General features: G+C 42.3%; 1 protein-coding gene across 1 annotated transcript; it reads right to left on the reverse strand.

Moving 5' to 3' along the window:
• Positions 1 to 1422: 1422 nt before the first annotated feature.
• Positions 1423 to 21784, reverse strand: LOC307022372 (protein mono-ADP-ribosyltransferase PARP12). The gene is made up of 12 exons (XM_079655165.1): positions 21418 to 21784; positions 19150 to 19285; positions 16822 to 17590; positions 16682 to 16732; positions 15780 to 15909; positions 15508 to 15673; positions 11817 to 11937; positions 11641 to 11737; positions 11463 to 11535; positions 5474 to 5604; positions 3665 to 3816; positions 1423 to 3293 (listed from the first exon to the last, which is right to left on the reverse strand). Exons 1-12 carry the CDS (start codon positions 21693 to 21695, stop codon positions 2593 to 2595), a joined length of 2805 nt encoding a protein of 934 aa, XP_079511291.1. The 5' UTR covers positions 21696 to 21784; the 3' UTR covers positions 1423 to 2592.
• Positions 21785 to 22213: the final 429 nt, after the last annotated feature.

Below are 22213 nucleotides of genomic sequence, written 5' to 3' on the forward strand. Positions count from 1 at the left end.
ATTGCATCTGACAGCTATTCAGCTTTATCGAGTATACGATCAGGCAGATCTTCATTTAGAATGAACATAATAAATGAAATATTTCTAATTTTGTATAAAATGCAAATCAAAGGCATAGCAACTCGTTTCATCTGGGTTCCTGCTCATGTTGGTGTGGAGGGTAATGAACAGGTGGATATTCTGGCCAAACAAACACTCAGAATTACGAATATAGACATTGAAGTTCCACTCAGCAAAGCGGAGGTTAAAACATTCATACATATATATGCGCAAACAACATGGCAAGATCATTGGGACCTTAGTGACACAGGAAGACATCTTTATAACATTCAAAGGTATGTGGGTGATGGAAGGAAGGTGGGGTTTAAAAGAAGGGAGGAAAATGTCATTTCTCGGATGAGAATAGGTCACACAGGTCTCAATCATACATTAAGGGTAATAGGAAAGCATCCAACCGGAAAGTGTACACACTGTAGCCAGCCAGAAACGGTTGAACATGTTTTGCTGCATTGCAGGAAATATAGTATTCAGAGAAATGTGCTTTTCCAAAAACTGAAGAAAGCAAAATACATTGACTTTTCGCTATCAGGGCTGTTAGGGAAAACATCAGGCAATATGTATTGTGAGCTTATTACGTTTCTTAGAGAAATTGATACATTTAAAATAATCTAGAGTTTTGGTTTTATTTATTTTTGTTTGTTTTATGTTGTTTATTGTTTTCTGCATAGTCTCTTGTCCATACTCCAGTCCAGTTGGTGGCGGTAATGCACCTAAAATTTGGTTTGCCAACCGCAAATAAACACTAAAGAAGAAGAAGAAGAAGAAGAAAAGGCTGGGAACGGAGATCATTCGGGAGGCTGTGTTGGGAGACAGACGCCTCTAGCCTCTTGATACTTTTCTTGTGGTGTTTAAGCTATTAGCTCCCCTGTAATCCGTAGACTACTTAGCAGAGTGCAAGTAGTGTGTTGTGTTTATAATTGTGAGCTTAGACCCAGGTGATTAGCACCTTGTTGATCAGCTGTTAGATTTGTGTAACGTATTAGCTTAGACCCGGGTGATTAGCACCTGTTGATCAGCTGCAGGTGTGTGTGTGTGTGTGTGTGTGTGTGTGTGTGTGTGTGTGTGTGTGTGTGTGTGTGTGTGTGTGTGTGTGTGTGTGTGTGTGTGTGTGTGTGTGTGTGTGTGTGTGTGTGTGTGTGTGTGTGTGTGTGTGTGTGTGTGTGTGTGTGTGTGTGTGTGTGTGTGTGTGTGTGTGTGTGTGTGTGTGTGTGTGTGTGTGTGTGTGTGTGTGTGTGTGTGTGTGTGTGTGTGTCAGGAAGCACCAGCAGCTGTATTGATAATTTTTTCTGCGCTGCCTCATTTCAATAAGAGCCTCCATTCACTTATGAGACTGCAGCTCCAAGGAACACACACATCCCCACACACGTGACGTGTTTTTTAATTGATTAAACTCACAAAATCAGCTATGTTTGCAAACAGCAGGGTTTTTGAAAAGTAAAAGCAGTGCAAATGTGAAGTAAGACAAATTACACACAAAACCTACAAGTAGATACACATCATAATAATATAATTATCAATCAATCAATCAATGTTTATTTATATAGCCCAATATCACAAATTATCTAATTTGCACTTAGTGTAAGAAGCTTTACATTTGATGGATTATTTTTGAATGCCAATAAAGATGGTGTGGCCCTCTACTGGCTGGGGGCCGTGCAGCAGACCCCCTGCTGTAATGATGACTACATACAGTATGATATATTGTTCATTATAACAGTCAACGAGAGAAAAGGCTATTGTGATGTATAACGTTTTCTGATTTAATTTCACATACGTTAATGTTGATCCTACCTAAATAAGTGCAATGGAAACAGACTTAATGAATAAAACATGATTAACTGTAAGATGCAAATCATAAGCTTGTTTTAAACACAGAAAAAATGGTGGGGAATAATAACAGGAAAATCAAAAAGGCTGTGTTAAAATCTTGCAGAGAAGTTTTTTTTCATTTGACGATTGATTTGCTCTGCAATTACGTCATCTTGCCGCTGCCCTCCTTCTATATTGATTTATTGTTACAAAATCGATGAACAAACACCTAAGTGTTTCCCATACCATTGTCTTGGACGGAGCCCCACCAACGGAGCCCCGCCAATGGAGCCCTCCTGAAATGCAAGGTATTAAACAAAGAAATTAGAATTTCTTTCTTTTTTAATAATGTATTTATTTGTAATATATATATATATATATATAAATATATATATATATATATATATTGCACCAAATTGCAACTAATCTATATCTACTGTCACTTTTCACATTGAACATGTGCTCTTTTATTAAATAAACTAAATGCTTTCATTTTAAGTTGTGAGTTTAGTGTTTTTGACCCTAAGAAACACTGATGCATTAATCAATAACAATAATCCACAGCTCCTCTCTCTGCTCCAGAGGATTACAAAAAAATTATCCCCATCTGAAGGGTGCTGTTCGGCTGTCATTACTATATTTAATCCATTCCCCAAATGAATCACAGCCCTCTGCACACACTAAGCTCCATATTATCATCATGCCCTCACTTCATCCCTGTCCTTAAGAAATGACGCAGGAATCAGACGACTTCTTTGGGGTCGGGGTGGGTGGGGGAGATGGACTAAATCTGGGTGTTCTGTTAACTGAGGGGTAGTTTGTGGAGGTGCTCGGTTGGTATGACGGTGTACTGGGTCGGTATGATGGTGTACTGGGTCGGTATGACGGTGTACTGGGTTGGTATGACGGTGTACTGGGTCGGTATGATGATGTACTTGGTTGGTATGGTGATGTATGCATTTGGTATGTTGATGTGCTAAATTGATAATCTGTGACACTGGGTTTGGGGGCTGGTCTTCGTGCTGGTACTAGTGTCGGTGCTGGTACTGGTGTTGGTGCTGGTACTGGTTTCGGTGCTGGTACTGGTGTCGGTGCTGGTACTGGTGTTGGCGCTGGTACTGGTTTCGGTGCTGGTGCAGAAGCAGCAACTAAAGAGACCAGTGGGTGCGTGCTCTTGTACTGCAGCAGGTACTCGGGATAGATCTGGTTTGAATCGAACACAACAAAGATTGAAGGCTTGATTTCATCGTCGACGCAGCTGTCGTACAGGTTGATGACCCCCCTGTCTTTGGAAGGAGGTTTGCGGTAGCTGGAGCTCCCTCTGGTGTAGTCCCCCACCAGCACCCGCGACACGAACATGGATTTCACATGAGAGTCCTCGGTGTAGCTGTGGGAGTATTTTGCGTCCCGGGCAAAGTAACTGCCTACGATTGGACAGAGAAGAGAATCAAAATGTTAGTATGTTTATTAACTTTTTCTCAGAATTAAAAAGAAAATGTTATTCGCGCGTGACCCTAATCCTCTTGCGTATCCCTGTTTGTCTATATAATTATATCAAATGTACTACCAAACCAATGACAAAAACAAACACTCTTTAATAAAACTAATGGACAGCTATAACAAGGGATATGGGGTAAAAAATAGTCTGTGCCTTTAAATGTGTCGGCATGTTCACTGTGATGGTAGGATTTTAGGATAACCTACTGTAAGTTACACTCCCATCCTCTTAAGAGCAAACACTTTTTTATTTAATACAACTGCACGTTAGTCAGGAATGATTACTTCTTCATCTCACCTTGGCCAAAAGCAGTTCCATTAACTCCACACACTCTCCAGTCAAAGTTTTTGTGACAGATGACGGCAACATATTCAGATTTAGTGCCATGAAAAAGCTTCTTTTCTGTCACATTGTGCCCGTTGTTGTTGTCCTTCATCTGTTTGTTCTTCCTTTATTCAAAAAACAAACAAGTTAGACTTTGAATTTAAATCTAGTTGATACATTGAGGAATGCATGCTAACGTAAAAAGCGAGACTGAGTAACGTTGGGGGTGTGGAAAGAATGTGCTATATGTGGACACAGGTCGTTACTCTTTGTACCACTACACACAGAGGTTGCGGTGGAATAGTCCATTTAGCTTAGGAACCTTCCTAACGGAGTGAAATGACCCGGAAGTCCCTCAGTGGCAGCCTTGATAAGTGCCGTTCCAATTCTCTAGATGAAAGGAAAGGAGGTTTCAAACTTCCTTTATAACCTCCTTTAGCTTAGGAACCACTGGACCTCCCTCACCGAAAGGAGAGGAGAAAATGCTGCCCCACAATGCCTTGCAGCCGCAGCATTTGCCATCACTCAACAGTCGGCCGTTCACGGAAACAACCGATTATGACCGAGAAATGATATCATGAAATCTACGGTGCTTATTAAGCTTTTTAAAACGTATGTGGTAACTTGTCAAAGTGCTTTGTTTTGAACGTTCATCAGTATTATAATCAAAAAGAGAAATATGAACGTTAGTTTTTACTGAAATGATCAAATAAAGTCAACCTTTCACAGTCTTTACTGAGCTGTGTGGGGTTTGTTCAACTTTTAAAAGATGTTTGAATGGTGATATACACAGTGATAGGTGTTAAGGAATAACGTTTATAATAAATACATTTGTATTGATTTTAAGATCTTTTCATAGTTCATACAATCATACCTATTGAGATAATTTGTATTAATGTGGACCGGAGGGAGAGGGTGATGAGCATAAGTTTCACTTTCCTTTTTTATTTCAATTCCAACTATGGTCATGAAGAATATGTTTCTCTGTTGTCCACGTTCATAACGCATAAAGCAACAGCATCAGAGCACGGTGCAGAGTCTCGAGATGAGTTTACAGTAATTCCTCGTTCTTATTATACATCCGTGTTGTAGTCCGCTGTATAGAAAACTGTAGTTTCCATAGTTTCCCCACAGCAGCAGACGCACATTTATGACGTCCGCTGGCGCATCATAAACACGTCGGATAGTGAAAGTGCAGTCGGATTCTCTAAAGCACCGCAGTCTCTTCTCCTAAGTCCTTCTGAATTCTCTTATCCACTAAGGGATAGACGTTAGGAGCTGATTTTTGGACTATTCGACTGCAACCAGAAAATCTGTTGTGACAGCGGGGTGAGGTTGGAGCGCCTGCTGCTGGAGTGATGGGAGTGGCTCAGCCGGAGACCAGACTGCTGATCAGAATCAGGTAATTAGGCTCTCAGTAAAAAGCATGCTGGTAACCTGGTTCTGGGCTCTTGCAGTAGACTGGGTCCTGAGAGGAGGACCGTCACTCTCCAAGCCACGTCCGGAAATAGAGGAGCAGACCGGTGTTCATGTGAACCCCTTTTGTGTTGACGCCCTCAGTTTGAAATAAACGTTGCTTGTTTTCCAAACTGACCTTTTTCATCCGTAGTTTGTATCCCTATCGTGAGCTTGAACGCTCACATCTGTCTTTATTTCTTTATAATGCCTGGCTTTAATAACCAGAGAGCACATACAATGATAAACCCAGATATCACACACACAATCACAGCTGGATAATAAGTTCAGATGCCAAACACAAATCTTCTCAAATCATATACGTACAACTGAAAGGCTTCCCAAAGAGCTTTGTTCTGAATCCTTTCTATTTCCACGATGTCAAAGCCTCTCATGGTGTTACAGAAGAGGGTTTCAATCTCCACATATTCGCCTGAGGTGCGATGGAGGGAGACTGTCTGTAAACACAAAGGGAAATAAATGATTATTACCTATGGCAAAAATGTGCATAGACCAGTATTGTAGGAGCTATCTTGATGGGCAATACAAAAATGTAAATGTCAAATTTACTCCAGATCCTAATAAATAGCTCAGCCTATCAGTGTCTCAACCCTTTTTGTTCTCTTTCTTGCCTCGTCATTTTTATGGGTCTTCTCATTGATAACATCCAAAATGAGGGTCCTACCTTTGCTTGCACGTTTCAGTATTTTACCGTGAAATGTTTTGTTACTACCCGTGTATATCAGATCTATCATGCTTTTTGGGGTTTTCTTTTTCGTGTAGTGTGTAGCGCTCCAACACATTAGGTTCATCCCAATTGATTATTTCGCCTCCTCCTTTCCCTCACTCGTTGTGTCCCTTCCTCGCGTCTTAGCTCCGCCCCCATAAGACGCGAGCGAGAGACACAAGGACAGAGGAGTCCTCAGGTATGAGTTGGGATGTCCTCGTTCACTCCAGCGTCATCATAAACAACGCCCTTTACTTCTGGTGCGCGCAGTTTTATCACCTGTTACTGCACTTCACTCCACATCAATCTCTTCAAACCTGGGATTTAGTTTCACATTGAAATGATTTCGTCCATCTCTTCTATCCATCTCTTTTATTATAGTTTTCTATGTATTATTTTCGGTCCTGTATTTGTTTTTCCAGGTATAAAATGTCATTTAAAGTTATAAAAGCAATCATAACTATAATAATAATTGATGGATTCATTTCATTTGTATTTGTTCCGCTCACGGTATGCAAAACTTAATGTATAATAATTGTTAACAAAACATTTCTCTGTAAACACACCATTCAGCGAAAAGGAGCAGGGATAATGATGGTATTAGAGCTCGTTTCAGATTAACTTTCGTATTGGATGGTGTTATTTAATTTCTCCTACAGAAGAGAGACACAAATCATTAATAGGATTAGTTAGGTATGCTACCCATATTTGTATATATCCTTAATGTTTGACGTTCCGTTGGTTTTTATCCACACCTGCCTTAGTTATTATTTTATAATCAAAACATTATTATTGAACTTGTAAATATATACTTCACACCCTTTAATGTTTTTATAGAGTATGATCTCCTCATTCGTTTAAGAGATTTATATATTTTACTCTTATTGAAGCACTTTAAACATTTAATGACTGATCCTCCTTAAACAGTCAGAACAGCTGCAGTGAGCAGAGGCTGTGCAGCTGGGGGCGGAGCTTTGATGCGCGAGTAGTGAAAACACTTCCGCGTTGTCTACACTCATTTATCCTCCCTCTCGTCTCCTCTGGAAGCCTCCTCCCTCCTCTCTCCTCGACTCCTCCGTGTGCATTTAAGCGATTGGGACGTCCTTCAACACAGCGTGTCCCGATCGATTTCCGGGTCGAGTCACCAAGGAGAGACGAGAGAGGAGTCGAGGAGGGACATTTGGATGAACTTATTGTATGTGGTAGGCTAAGGGGCGGGACATCTCTAAGCGGTTGACCAATCACAACAGAACCGGCCAACTAACCAATCAGCGCAGACTGGGCTCTGGTTTCAGACAGAGGGTGAAAAGAGGTGCTGCAGCACAGGCTGTATGAGAACAATAAAGAGCTTTTTGAACATTAAAGCATGGAGACATGTAGAGACACTAAATACTGATATACACCTGTACATCAGCAGGAGAGGACTCTTTAAAGTAGAGACAATACATACTGATATACACCTGAACATCAGCAGGGGAGAACTCTTTAAAGTAGAGACACTACATACTGATATACACCTGAATATCAGCAGGAGAGGACTATTTAAAGTAGAGACACTACATACTAGGGATGTGCATCTCCATCACTGAGGCCGATGCGATGCGCACCTCGATACGTTACCACGATACGATACATTAACGATACCTTTGAAACACCAGGCGATGCGATACGATACGATTCACCCCTGTTGCGATACAGTTCGATACGATTTGATTCAACATTATGCGATTCGGGGCGATACGATGCGATTCAACACGATGCAAAAATAATGATACTTCAATATGGTACGACAGAGGATTTTTGTTTTATTCCTTATATGCAGCAAATCATACATTAACAAAAAAGTGCTTTACATATTTGGTACTGCACATCCCATCATGCCGTTTATTTTTTTACCTTTAAAAGCTCTCCAGAGTACAATTGTATAACACCTCACAGTTAAACAATGTAAGGATGCATTAGTCATGATTAACAATGTGCAAATAACAGCTACCATAGAGCAATGCCCATACAGCTGCCAGCCTGATGTGCTTAACACTCAGAGGCTAACACACCAGTGAGCAGAAAGCATTGGTTTCTATCTGAACAATAAAGAAAACAAATAACCTTTCACAAACAGGTATTTCATAACTGCTTACAGTAAGGAAGACATTTAAATTATTATTGGCCGTCACAGGCTGCTGTAAGCTAAACACCTCTCTCTGACAGAACACCTCACTGAGTGATTTAACTCATATGTCTCACTTTCAGGTTTCTCTTTTCAGCCGCAGACCCCATGTCGCCTCTTTATGTGCGTCGCTAAGTTCCTCGTACTACTTGTGTACTTTAAAGCGGCTCGGCATCGTTAACAATTTGCGAGTGATTTTTCAAGTTGACCGTCTGTAGTAATAGTGCCGCGCACATATACCATCAGGACGTTACTGATGGGGTGCGGCTGCGGAGTGATACTGTGTGTATGCAAGTCCGCATCTAGGACGGATCTATGTATCATGGCTGTAGACCTGTTAAGTAATAAAGATACCTCATACAAAGGTCTACGGATACCTTATTACTCTCCATGACCTGCGGTCAACTATATAGCATAAATGACTATTACACCGTCTTTCTTGAACAATCCGAAGTGTTGCCAAACGTTTGATTTGTAGGTATTTTTCGCAGTGCTGTGTTTCTCTTTCTCCTCAACTTCCGTGTGTGTTGATAACTGAGACTCTCGTTCTCCGTAGTGGCGAAGCAAATATCAAAGATCGTCTCTGCTGAACGTTGACAAGATAAGGGGATTTTATATGAATGAATCGGTTTTTTACCGATGCAAAGACGCTACGCAATCGATGCATCGCGAGTTCAACCCAAACTGTAGCCGATGTGCACTCTTTCAACCGGTGCACTCGCATCTTGAACGTTTATGCCGGTGCACCGATGCGAATCGGTGAATCTTAACATCTCTACTACATACTGATATACACCAGGGGCCGTATTCACAAAGGATCTTAGGGCTAAAAGTAGCTCCTAACTGGCGAATTTAGGAGAAACTCCTAAACATAATGGGCGTGTCAGTCTTAAATTTAGGACTCCTAATTTTATTCACTAAGAGCAATTCACAAAGTATTTTAGGCCTAAAAGTAGCACCTAAGTTTAGGAGAGCTTAAAAGTCCTCGAGAGGACTCCTAACTCAGTAAGAGCTATTCACAAAGAATCTGAAAATGGCTGCGAGACGAAATGTTTTGGAGACAATGGAAGACTGTGAATTGATCAAGAGATATAGGCAAAATCGTGAAGGTATCAAACTTGTTGTGGAATTAGTGCAGGATGCAATAACATCCCCGACTAACAGGAATAACCCGATTAGTCCGGAAATAAAATGTTTGGCAACACTACGATATTTAGCAACAGGGAAAATGCAACTTTGCAATGCCGACGATTTAGGAATATCGCAACCATCAGTCAGCTGTGCCATAAACCAAACCATCAACGCGCTCTCTAGACCACATATCATCCAACAGTTTATCCGGTTTCCTTTGGACAATCAACAACTACACAGGATCAAAGCCAACTTCATGGCAATGCAGGTATGCCCGGTGTGGTCGGTGCTATTGACGGGACGCACATAAAAATAATTGCGCCCTCAAAAGATTTGGACTTGTTCGTCAATAGAAAGAAAGTACATTCCATCAACACGCAGATTTTTTTTTAAGAGTGCGCTTAAGACCTTCCTTTTTGATAAAGCTTATAGTTAGGCCTGATTAGATTCAGCCCCTAGTTTTGCTGATATAGGCTTAGTTTGTCGGGGGACATCTTACTTCTTCCTTCTCTCTCTCTATACCTGTGTACTCTCATGTTCCGATTAACCCAGCTTCCCCAAATTTCTTTCTTTTTGGTGTCTATATACGCCGGGATCCGGAGTCATGGATGATCCTGCGGTCCTGTGTCATGGATTGCGAGTCCTGGATCTTGAGTCGTGGCTGTGGTCCTGGATCATAAGTCCTGGATGGATATCCTCGTGGATTCATCTTCTTATTATACACACATGCATTTCCAAACATTTGGACTACCTATGTTGCAAATGTATTATCTTTTCCATTTATACACGGCATCTATTGCACGTCTGTCCGTCCTGGGAGAGGGATCCCTCCTCTGTTGCTCTCCCTGAGGTTTCTCCCATTTTTCCCTTTAAACTTTGGGTTTTCTCTGGAAGTTTTTCCTTGTACGATGTGAGGGTCTAAGGACAGAGGGTGTCGTATTGTCATACTGATATTCTGTACAAACTGTGAAGTCCACTGAGACAAATGTAACATTTGTGATATTGGGCTATATAAATAAACATTGATTGATTGATTGATTGAGATTGTTTTCATTCATCATGATAGGGGGGCTTTAACTGCGGTATGGGCTGTTATTGAAAGTGTTTAAGTGCTGGAAATATGCTCATTAGATAAAAGTTTGCAGGGTGCTTTTAATTGCCTCCTTGATTTAATGCAATTTACGTATTTTTATTGTTTGCTCTCTCTCTTTAACGTGCATATACAACGTCATTATCGTGGTCTGCACAAACTTGTCATCATGCGTGTATTCTGCTAACTGCACTGTCCATAACTATTTGATAGGAATACATTTCTAGCCTAGGCTATTTCCTTGTTTTAGTGGGCTCGTTTGTGGGATGTTGCGGATGAGTTTCACTGAGAACGCCTGCTCTGAACAACCAATCACCGTACTGACCGCTTCTAAACTCATGCACGAGAATCGACGTAATCCATAGCAACGGCGCGTCACTCTTAGTTCACTCTTAGTGATTTATCCTTAGTATGAGTAGGTCTCAGCGGCTTTGTGAATAACTTTTAAGAAAAAACTCCTACGTAAAATGTTTTAGCGCGAGTTAGGAGCACTCCTAGCGGTAAGATAAAATGCTTTGTGAATACGGCCCCTGAACATGAGCATTATATGGCCTCTTTAATTCCAACACTAACAGGAAGCCGTTTATCCAGCAGAGGGAGCTGTCTCAGGTGTGGTTCATGTCAGCAGAGGAGGCTGGTTGGAAGGGACCTGTGGATCTGCAGGGGGCGGGGAGCTGCTTGATTATGGAAGTAATCCCAATCCATTTTATTTTGGTCTTTGTAAAAGGTGATAGTACACCAAAGAAATGACAGCCACAAAGCAAGGTAAACAAAATGGGGGTCTATAAAGGCTTTATCATACAGAACTGTGAAATAATAAGTGATTGGCCAGGACGCATCCCTTGGGCATGCAGCATGAAACTTACCAAAATACGATTTCATCTGAGTAACCAGACTGGCTTTTTCTGATTCCTGTTTTGTTGCTGTCTCGGAAGCTTGCTATTTCTATTGTGATTCGAATTAAACAAGGTGTAACCTGGGGATCTATGAGTATGAAAGTATTCTTTATGGCCAAACAATTGCCTGTAGTACCTGTAGTATTAGATATACATGTGTAAGTAACTAGAAATAAACTTGTTGGTGTTTTTGTGTGCTTGCATCTCAGATCCTGACCCTTCAAAGACCTGTGACCTACAAGGAGAACTTTTCATATTATTTTATATAGTCCAATATGATTGATGTTGCTGAACATTATGAATACCTTGTATCCTGTTTGAGAAATCTGTGTCTTGTCCCAGTGATCCGGTAAAGTGCCTGATTGAGCGAGAGGCCTTCTGTTGTTATAAAGCAAAAAATAATAAGGGTTAGTTTCATCTTATGGTGGTTTGAATAACAATGTTCCATAAGTTGGTCCAACATATTTAGTTTGGATATCGCACCTTGTGTTCTTTGCCCTAACATCAGCTGCAGAGACGAACCGGGGCCGTCTTCTCACAACTCTCTTTGTACCGTACTGCTTGTTTGTTTGGATCAAGTCTGAGGAACAGTGAAACGATTATTGTACTGCTTTAATGTTTGAAAATTCCAAAAACTCCATTGCGCAATATTTGTTTACCCTGGAAACTGAGGGAGTATGCCTGTGAGCCAGCGCTGAACTCCACCACATCTTTGGCGTTGTCCAGAAACTTCTGCTCCAGCTCAGCGCTGCCAGTGTCTGCTGCGCTGTGCCCACCAGACTGAAACACAGAACAGTCCATTCCTCACAACTCTGCTGAAGGGGTAGGTGACCAATCAGGAGCCAGATGGTATGGTACGCAAAGAGACTACTGCCTAATCGCCAACAACAATTGATCAAATATATACTGTCAACGTTAATGTCAGTCAAATTACATTATGAGGTGCAATGGGGGGAGGGAGATAGGGGTCTTTATAAAGAACAGTGTGGGAACATCACTTGTTTTCATTTTCTATAAGAATGAAATGACACCAATCTCATGGTTGCTTGCCAACTATAAAGCTAGTACCAGCAGCCAGTTAGCTTAGCTTAGCATGAGAAGTAGAGACCTTTGATGTATTACAAGCAAGGGCCAACCTCAGGGTGTAAAAAGTGAAGCAAATGTTGAAATCTGCTTTCATTCTAACAGCCAGCGCCTCCATTGCTCCCTAACCCTAACCCTAACAAAAATAAGTCTATTATATCAGACCTTAATTCTGACTGGATTCATTACCACTCTGTAAACATTGCAAACATGAGATTATGGTCTCAATCGGAGGGATTCAAGTCGGCTGGTTTTGAGTTCATGAAAGTTAATTGCAGCATTTTGATACAATCTATGCTATGCTAACCTCTTTCCTCAGAGATGCTGCATGTGGAGCCATAAAACAAGAGATTACAATTGAATTAATGTAAAGGGTAGCATCTCAAGCTAAGCTATTCAAGAGAAAAAAGGAACGTCTTCTATAAACCAAAAACAGGACAAAGAAGGTTTAACACATGAAGAGACCGTGAGTTGGAAGTACAATATTAAGAAGGCTAATAACAAGTTATAAATGTAACCTTCCGAAACCTCAAATCCCTGTCCCCCTCAGCAACACGTCATGTTTACGCTGCATTTTCTATGAGGTAAATATTACCCGCTGGCGGATATGGGTATAAATGGCAATTTAGTTGGCGATTTTTTCAATCTGACTTCCTATTGACAATTTTTAACAACAGAGGGGGCTATATCACACACTTTCAGGAAAAGTCACGGACTGGGAGACTTTAATATGTTATGGAAAAAAAGTTACATACAATAAAAAAACAGCTGCGGGTAAAATTTACCCGTTGGCGGTTCTAGTGTTAATAAACTGGCCCCCCAAAAAACCAAAACTGTCTCTTTCACACATTCAGCTCCCTTCTACATCCCCGAACTCCGCCAAATGAAATCAGAAAAACGCCAACTGGAACGCCTTCACAAGAAAACCACTCTAACAGTTCATCTCCATACCTGCACCGACTACCTACATCAGAACAATAACGCAATCAAAGCAGCCCGGTCCACCTACTACTCACAACTGATACACTTCGTCTCCAGCAAACCCAATGCTCTATTCTCCACCATCAGCACACTCCTTAAACCCGGTGACAACGCCACCCCATCCTTCACAACCGCGCATTGCAATTCTTTCCTCTCATTCTTTCAATCCAAAATCTACAGCATTTATAGAAACCTGACCTCCTCAGCAGCCCTCCCCATCTCCCCTCCTGGCTCCCCCCCTTCCCCTCACAGCCCCTATTCCGGTTCTCCCCTGTGACCTAATGCAACTGTCCGCCCTCATGGCTGGAATGAACTCCAGCTGCACTCTGGACCCCATACCAATACAATTTGTCAGGGAATGCCTCCCTCCCATCTCTCAACTCATAACCACAATCATTAACTCCTCCCTCTGCTCTGGATCAGTCCCCCCCTCACTCAAACTGGCTGCTGTTACACCCATACTGAAAATACCTGAACTCACACCTGACATCATGTCCAACTTCCGGCCAATCTCGAATCGCCCCCAAAACTACTCTAACGTGTTGTAGCCTCCCAACTAAAATCCCACCTCAGCTTCAATAACCTGTTTGAACCCTGTCAATCAGGATTCCGCACAAAACATAGCACAGAAACAGCTCTCCTCAGAATCACTAACGACCTCCTCCTCTCCTCCGGCAACCTCAACATCCTCACCCTCCTTGACCTCACAGCAGCGTTCGACACCATCCTGCTGTCCCGCCTGGAATCATCACTCAACATCACCGACACTGCACTCTCCTGGCAGAAATGCTACCTCACCGACAGACACAAGTACATCCATATCAATAACTGCACTTCCTCCACTGCTCCTCTGTCCCAAGGCGTCCCCCAGGGTTCGGTGCTTGGTCCCCTCCTCTTCATCCTATATGCTCCCCCTTGTAAAAATCATCCGCCGCCACAACCTTCAGTATCGCTGCTACGCGGATGACATTCAACTCTACATCTCCACAAAAACCATCACTGCCACAACTCACTCCACACTCACCAACTGTCTCTCAGAAATCAAACCCTGGATGCAAACATCACCCTCGTCAACGCCACTCCAACCCCCTCTCCTCACATTCACTACCTTGGAGTAATTTTTGACAGCCAGCTCAAATTCAATAAACATATAAACCATATCACCAGGACCGCCTTCTTCCATCTAAAAAACATTGCCCTCCTCCGCCCCTCACTCTCCTTCCCGGCTGCTGAAACCCTCATCCACACATTCATCACTTCAAGACTGGACTACTGCAACAGCATCCTGTATGGCTCATTATCCAACATTCTAAATCAACTGCAATATATCCAGAACTGTCCTGCCCGTCTCCTCACCCAAACCCGCTCCAGAGACCACATCAACCCCGTCCTTCAAAACCTGCACTGGCTCCCTGTCCGTCAACGAATACACTTCAAAATTCTTCTGCTAACACACAAAGTTCTCAACAACCAGGCCCCCCCCTAACTCACCGACCTGATCCACCACCACACCCCTTCCCGCAGCCTTTGCTCATCAGAAGCCAACCTCCTTTCTATCCCCACAAGAACCAAACACCAAACCTGGGGGGACAGAGCCTTCTCCATTGCTGCCCCCACCCTCTGGAACTCCCTTCCACAACACATCAGAGACTGCACCGACCCCCCCACCTTCAAAACACTGACCAAAACACACCTCTTCAGACTGGCTTTTAATATGTGAATTATGTTGTGTTGCTGTTTTAATATTTGTATTGGAAAGGGTTGTTGTACGCTTGAAAAATGTCACTGAAATAGAGGTAAAGTGGCAATTCTTTGCCCATATCAGCTTTACTAGCTTAGCTTTCAGAGGCATGTTGTCAGTATGCATATCTTCAGTTAACCATTGGCTTCCTATTTCCTCTGTTTGCTAACTCACTGTTATCTATGAGGAACTGTTCCTATGTTCACAGGGTTCTTATGACAGAGTAATGACTTTAACCTTTGATCTGCCTTATAATGGTCACATCATTTACACCTCGATTGGCTGCTATCTAATGTTGCTGGCTGGAGACTGAACATCCTTATTGCAGAATATTTTCCTCATATGGAAAAACAAAACAGGCAGAATTTCTGTAAACATACTGATAAGAGGATCTTTAACAGAAATAAGAAATGTAAAGCTCATCACTTCGCGTCAATCGACAGGTGCAATGTGTTCTGATGTCACACAGTATTTAAATTCCTGTCAGAAACGTATGTCTGAATTATAACCTCTATGTCAAACTAAAAAGGACTCCAGTTACTCACACGTGAAGCGTACATGGTCCAGGATGCATGCTCATCCTCCCAGTACCAAACCCACTCGGTGGTGTGGAGGAAGCTGACATCCACCAGAGAGTTTGAGGTGGAGAGTCGGCGTACTTTGTTCGCTCCTTGGGTCATCGTGTCGAAGTCTACAAGTGGGTTGCTGCTACTGGAAACAGCAAAATAATCATTTAATTTCTACGATTTCATTTATTTTACACCACGGAATAACATCTCCTAAAACTACAGAAACCATTGATGTCAGTGGAGAGTACCTGTACGTGTTCTTTGGGTCACAGTAGTCCTTCTCAATGGTCTCATTATTAGGCAGGACAGTCCACTGATCATCCAGCAGCACCTGCCAGCTGTAAGGCATCTTGTTGTGGGCTTTATAACATTGCTCGTCTGAGAAGACATGGTCAAGGGTTGGGCAATATGGCCAAAATAATGTTTAACTCTTTGATTTTTTCGTATCATGGTAACAATATATTTCAAGATAGAGTAATTGTTCTGTAACCATAACTGTACTTCCTCACATTGTGTTATTTTCTTCTTTTATTTTCCTCACACAAGACGCCACAACTTAAAAGCTAAAGGCTCAAACCAGTCAAACCAAAACTCTTTCAAAATGATGGTTTTAACATCTCTGGGAACAATGAGTATTGCAGGTTTAAAAGTGAACATATAAATAATAGCCTTACTTTAGTCAGTGCAATATAAAGTAATACAAACATATAATCACAATTTCTGTTAGTACAACAAAAGAAAAAAACAAGTGCATTTCCAGCAGGATTTGCTCATGTTTATTTCAAATAGCTGACACAACACTGTCAGAATAGTTAGTCATGTTACAGAGTTAGTCTAGTTCAGCTCAGTGTCCTATTGTGAATCTGGAAATCTTAAGTACCCCAGAGTTTTGTGTTAGAAATGTGTAGTACGGGTCTCCAGCACATAGAAACTGCTGAATGCTAACCTGCATATGTTGGGCAATTTGCACAATTAGCATAAGTTGCATTAATTAACAAGGATTAACATTATAGCCTATGTAAGTAATAGTTACAAAATGTGGTTTTGTGGGTAATTGAGGATACCGAGTCAATTTCTGACATTTTCATGATAATCAGTATAATTATTACTGTTTCAGATAATGCTCTATGATGTATCAATGATTACTCACCCTCATGTTTACAGTGTCCTTTGATGAAGAACATGCATATCTCAGTTTTATCTAAAGGAAACAGACAGAGGTGCGTTATAAAGCCGTTCCATTTCACACAGCTCTTTCAAAAACACTCAATGAAAGCGGGCGTAGTTTACCTCTGACAGGCCTCGGTCTTCTTCTGGCTCCATCCTCACTGTTTGCGTAGTCGCTGACTGACTCAGGGTCAGCAGTAGCCCGGCTCCTGTTCAGCGGTTGATGGTTGCCCCTGTCGCCGCCTCTCCCTCGGACAGCGGCTGAGGTTTTATTCAGATTTGGCTTTCTGCTCTTTCCATCGTCGCTGCTGGCATCGGTGTCGTTGGCAGCAGCAGAGACGTACAGGGAGCTAGGTCTCCGATGTTCGCTCAGGCCATCTTCGGTGTACAGATCTAAGATTTCAAAGTCAGCAAAGACTTCATCAGTGGAACGGGTTGGCTGGTTGCCTTGATTTCCTCTGTTGCCCCGGTGGCCTCTGTTCTCCCTGAAGCCCCTGTTGCCCCGGTTGCCCATGTTTCCTCTGTTGCCTCGGTTGCCCATGTTGCCTCGGTTGCCTGGGTTGCCCCGGAAACCAGCTCTCCCTCTCCCTCTTTGCCTCTCTCTCTGTGGTGGAATCAGACCATCGGCGCCGCTGGCATCAGGGTCGCCCTGTCTGTCGGCGTACTTCAGAGCCAGCAGGTTGGCATAGACAGTCATTAACGAGGGAAAGAGTTGGTCCGGCACGCCTCTGTCAGACAGGCTCTTTTGTGGCTGTGGAGCGCTAAAATCATGGTTCTTTATGCAGCCGCAGACGCTGTTCAGGTACTTCTCGCAGATGTGCAATCTTTTGCAATCATTGCCCTCTTGACATAGGCCCAGCCGCCCACCACCATTGTTGTAATTATGACATATCTGGTGTAACGAGGAAAGGTTGCATGATTACAAACATGGTTACAAACATGCAAAGTAGAAAATTCAAGGACAAATGCTATAAAACAATAACAATACATTTAATTATTTTAATATTAAAGATCAAATGTAACGGCCCGTCCACACACAGGCATGAAAAAAATATTGAAAAATCTTGATGCTGGGCGTGTCTGAAGCTTGGCGATTTTTTGCGAGCAACGCGACCAACAACCAATCACATGAATCTCCCGCCCCCGACATACAAAGCAATAGCAATGTTAAAACGAAGTAAACGGGATATAAACTCCCCAAACAAGCGAAAACCTACCAGTTTCACCCACTGTCTCTGCCACCTCCCTCCATGCCTGGTTCCTCCGGTTTGTATCCCGGTAAAATAGTTCTGGTCGTAAAGAACCGGGTGATTTGCTACCGTAATTTCTCATTTGGAATATGAGGAAATGAACTGCGGTCTGGCTCTCCCAGCTTGCACGCGGTTTGATTGGCTAGCGCTTGTACTGGCGGGATTTGCATAAACGGGATTTGATTGGCTGATGCCAGCTTCGAAAGCTTCGGGAGCATCAAAAGTTGAACATTGCTCAACTTTTGATGCTCACAATGCTCGCAAAGCCATGCTCTGCTCCCCACAATGCAGTTCGGCGAAGATTACAAATCTTCTACATCACCCCATTCAAGTGAATGGGCGAAGCTTTGAAAGATTTTTTTCATGCCTGTGTGTGGACGGGCCGTAAGTCTATAGAAAGCTGATCCAGAATTAGCTTGATGTTGGGGTTCAACCTGATTCTGTTATTTTTTATACAAATCAGATTTGGCCTTTCATAACGAAGAATTTACAATTTGTTATTTTCTTTTTTCAGCTCAGTGGGCAGTTGACGTGGATTCCTCCACGATGCTGATTGTCCCTGGTTATTGCATTTCCTAATGCAGCGGTGGAAGATGGGCTTGGGAGGTCCGGGTGGGGGGGGGGGGGGGGGGGGTTATAACAGCCTTTATCTGGACTTTGTCACTTCCTGGGACTGTGGACTTATTGCTCGAGGGGCTTATGTTGTGACTGACACAAATATAGGTTATAATGTGAATTATTTTAGCGAACACTCCCTCTGCTTGATACTAAACATAAAGCAGTGTATACTGACTTATTATTATTATTTTTAAATGGATGAATCGACTCATGAACCTTTGCGAGGGTGCAGACAGACTAAAGTTAGGGACAATTTCAATGTTGGCACTACATCTTGGGACCTGTTGATCAGTGTTACAAATAACCTTTTTTCCACACCTGGCAGGACAAACATTCTGAATCAAAAACAATCTGATCTGAGGAACGTCTGAATCTTCTGAATGAAGTCAGACGTACCCAGGGGTGGACTGGGACTGAAAATCAGCTCTGGACCTCTGTCGCCTGTCAGCGCAACTCAAATGATGACGTTTAAAAAACAAAATGGGGCCGTGCCAGCCGTCAGCGAGCCGTTTGCGGCCCGCTGACAGCCGGCTGTTCTGTGATTGGCCAGAACTCCAGATGGCCAGTCCACCTCTGGACGTACCTGAGGCAGGAGCCTGGTATCGCTCTGCAGCAGCAGGGTGCACAGCTCACTCCGGCTCAGGCTCTCCAGACCATGCTCAGTCAGCTTCGCTGCATTGTGGAAAGAGTCCAGGCAATGGGAGAATCTGCATCCAGTCCTGTCATCAAAAAACACAATACACCTCTCAGTTAAATTATTTGTTTATATATTAAATATAGATTTGTTATGGAAAATAATAAAAATGTAACAACAATGCATTTAATTAGACCAAAAGGACATATTATTGTTGCATTGTCTGACTAGTGCAGAAGGGTCAGAGTTCACATTAAATTGACATTATATAATTTATATCCACCATCTGACAAAATATCACCTGTTTTTCTACAGCCATTTTTGCCGGGGTATTTTTCTTTATAATTTTACTTGTGATAGTCGGACATGACAACCTGTGCAGCCCATGTATTGATTCCATCAGATAACTGCTATAATACAAAACAACAGGAAAACGTCTGCCTGGTCTTCACCAGTGGCGGCGCTAGGGGGTGGCTACTTGGGCTCCAGCCCCGGATGTTTTCTGAAAAGCCCCGGATGTTTCACTTAAAAAAAAAAAATAGTAATGGTAACCCCCCCCCCAACAATTCCTGCGCTAAGCCCTGGATCTCCTACAATCCTAAATCCGCCACTGGTCTTCACAATGATGAATAACAGCAAACAGATGGTTGGTGGTGGCGCAGTCCATAGGGACTTGGCTTGGGAACCGGAAGGTCACCGGTTCAAGTCCTCGAAAGACCAAGTGTTACAAGTGCTGCAAGAGGTGTCCCTGAGCAAGGCACTGTTCCCTACACTGCTCCCTGTGCGCCCTACATACTGGCAGCCCACTACAACTACCACTAGGATGGGTAAAGTGACTGGCACACTTCCTGAGGGGCCGCTTGCTCTGATAATTCAAAGAAGAAGCTTGTCAGCTAATGATTTTGCTAACAAGAAGACCCGTCACTGGGCATTTACTGGGGAATGAACTTCAATATCATGACTGTCAGCATCAGTTCCATAACATACATTCAAGTTTGAAGTAAGACATTCTTCATATTTGTTCAATAACTTCAAGATCAATCATATTATCCAAAGCATAACTTTTAATTATTGCTTTTTTGCCTATATGCTTTCTGATTTGTTGTGTGTTATAGTTTATGCAAATAAACATGACTAGTGAAGTCTTGTTGAGTTGTCTTTTATCATGCAGTATAGTAAGCACTTTCTCAATGTAGTGGTTAGAAAACTAAGATGGTGTTTAGTTTTGTCTTATACCATGGGAATGAGAAATACTTGAATAAACATGGATAATGTTCCCTTAAGCATGATACTCCAAGCAAACCTAATTTAACCATAGCAAAGTAATTGTAAGCTACAGTATGTTGAGGAAAGAGGGTCAACATGTCATGTGCACAGATTATTATTACTTCTATTATTACTACTTATACTTTAGTTCTACTTTAGTTCATTAGTGACTACCCTAATAACCGCTTCAAATCAATGTGTACAGTTGTTGGCTCAATCATTTGTAAATACATTTCATAAGATGCATGAGAGACATGGATCAAGAGAGAAAGGGGGACCACAGAGACAGTTTACGTATACAGTAGGGTCCGGAGTTTTGTGCTAAACCCCTGCCCAGAATGCACAGCACTTCCCATTCCCTATGGATGCCAATATATCTAAACACTTGATCTTTAATGTTACTTTATTAAAGTATAGATAAGCTGCAATTATTGATCTTTAGAAGTGCTGGAACATGGATTTGGTATCTAGCTAGCTGGCTTATTCCCCCCTGAAAGAACTTGAGCTAAACTAAACTGCAGAAGGAATTAGCTACGCACCATATTTAGCTTGTAGACATATTATTAACCTTATAAGCTATTTTCACGAAATCTCAGATAAGACTTGAGTTTCAGTATTCTAACTTGATATCAATTGACTATTCTTGAATAAAGGGAAGAAGGGGGTGAACGCGTGTTAAGCGAGTGCCTGAACGCACCAAGTGCCTCCAGGCCTTTAAAAACAGGTAATTACATTATGCGAACACATCACATTAATAATAACCCTGAACAACCCTGAACAACCCTGTGGTCGTTTCTCTGTTATTTGAATCGCTTTAACAACACTGGGAAATAATATTATTTAGGAAATCAACAATTAAAAACACTGAGACATGTCTGTGGAGGTTGCAGGGCAGGCCTCTCCAAGTGTCTGCCCAGCAGCCATATGAAACACCCGGTCGACTGTGTTTACCTCGTGCGGGTGAACTGACAGGATCCGGTAAGGAGGAACTTTTTACACAGGTGCAGCCCAGTGCACGCGCCCGGACAGTCCTTCAAGAGGCACAGCCTCAGGCAGGTCCGCGCCACCACCTTCGACTGACCGAACGGACAAACGAAGGCGAATTTCTCTCGGTTACTGATGATGTCAGCCGTAGCGTCGCCTGAGCCGAGGTTACACAGCAGCTCCTCAGTGTTCACTGATCCCTGATTAGCGCAGATAAACTTTAATATTTCTAACTCTAGCTCCATTATTGTTCCTGTTGTCCTGCTCCCAGCTGAACCAGACCAACCAGATAGCAACTGCAGCTCTGAGCAGCTGCTGCGTTCACTGCAGTAGGAAGGCTCGGTATCATTTCTGATGATTGGAAACCGAAACTTAACTATTTTCAGCCAGCATGAATGAATGATGTAATGCCGCCCTCCTCCTCTGGAGGGCGTTGAAGGGTTATATGACCACATGCCGTGCTGTTTTCATATCAGTCAGAATCATATGACACAGGGCATTTCCCTCTGTTTCATGGTGGATCTGTCCTATCATATTAAACTTGTTGGACATACGTATATTCATCTTGATCTCCTAGCCTTAACAGTAAAGATGTTGATAAGAATGCATTAAAACATATAGTTAATGTTTTGTCAAGGACTCAATCCTACCAAATTTAATAAAAATAAGAAATGAAAATAAGAATGAAACTGAAATGACATTGCAAAATCATAGTGCCTTACCAAATGATTGTATTTAAAAAAATAAAGAAACATCTGACATC

This window comes from Notothenia rossii (assembly GCF_949606895.1).
Source record: "Notothenia rossii genome assembly, chromosome: 10".
Classification (NCBI taxonomy): domain Eukaryota; kingdom Metazoa; phylum Chordata; class Actinopteri; order Perciformes; family Nototheniidae; genus Notothenia; species Notothenia rossii.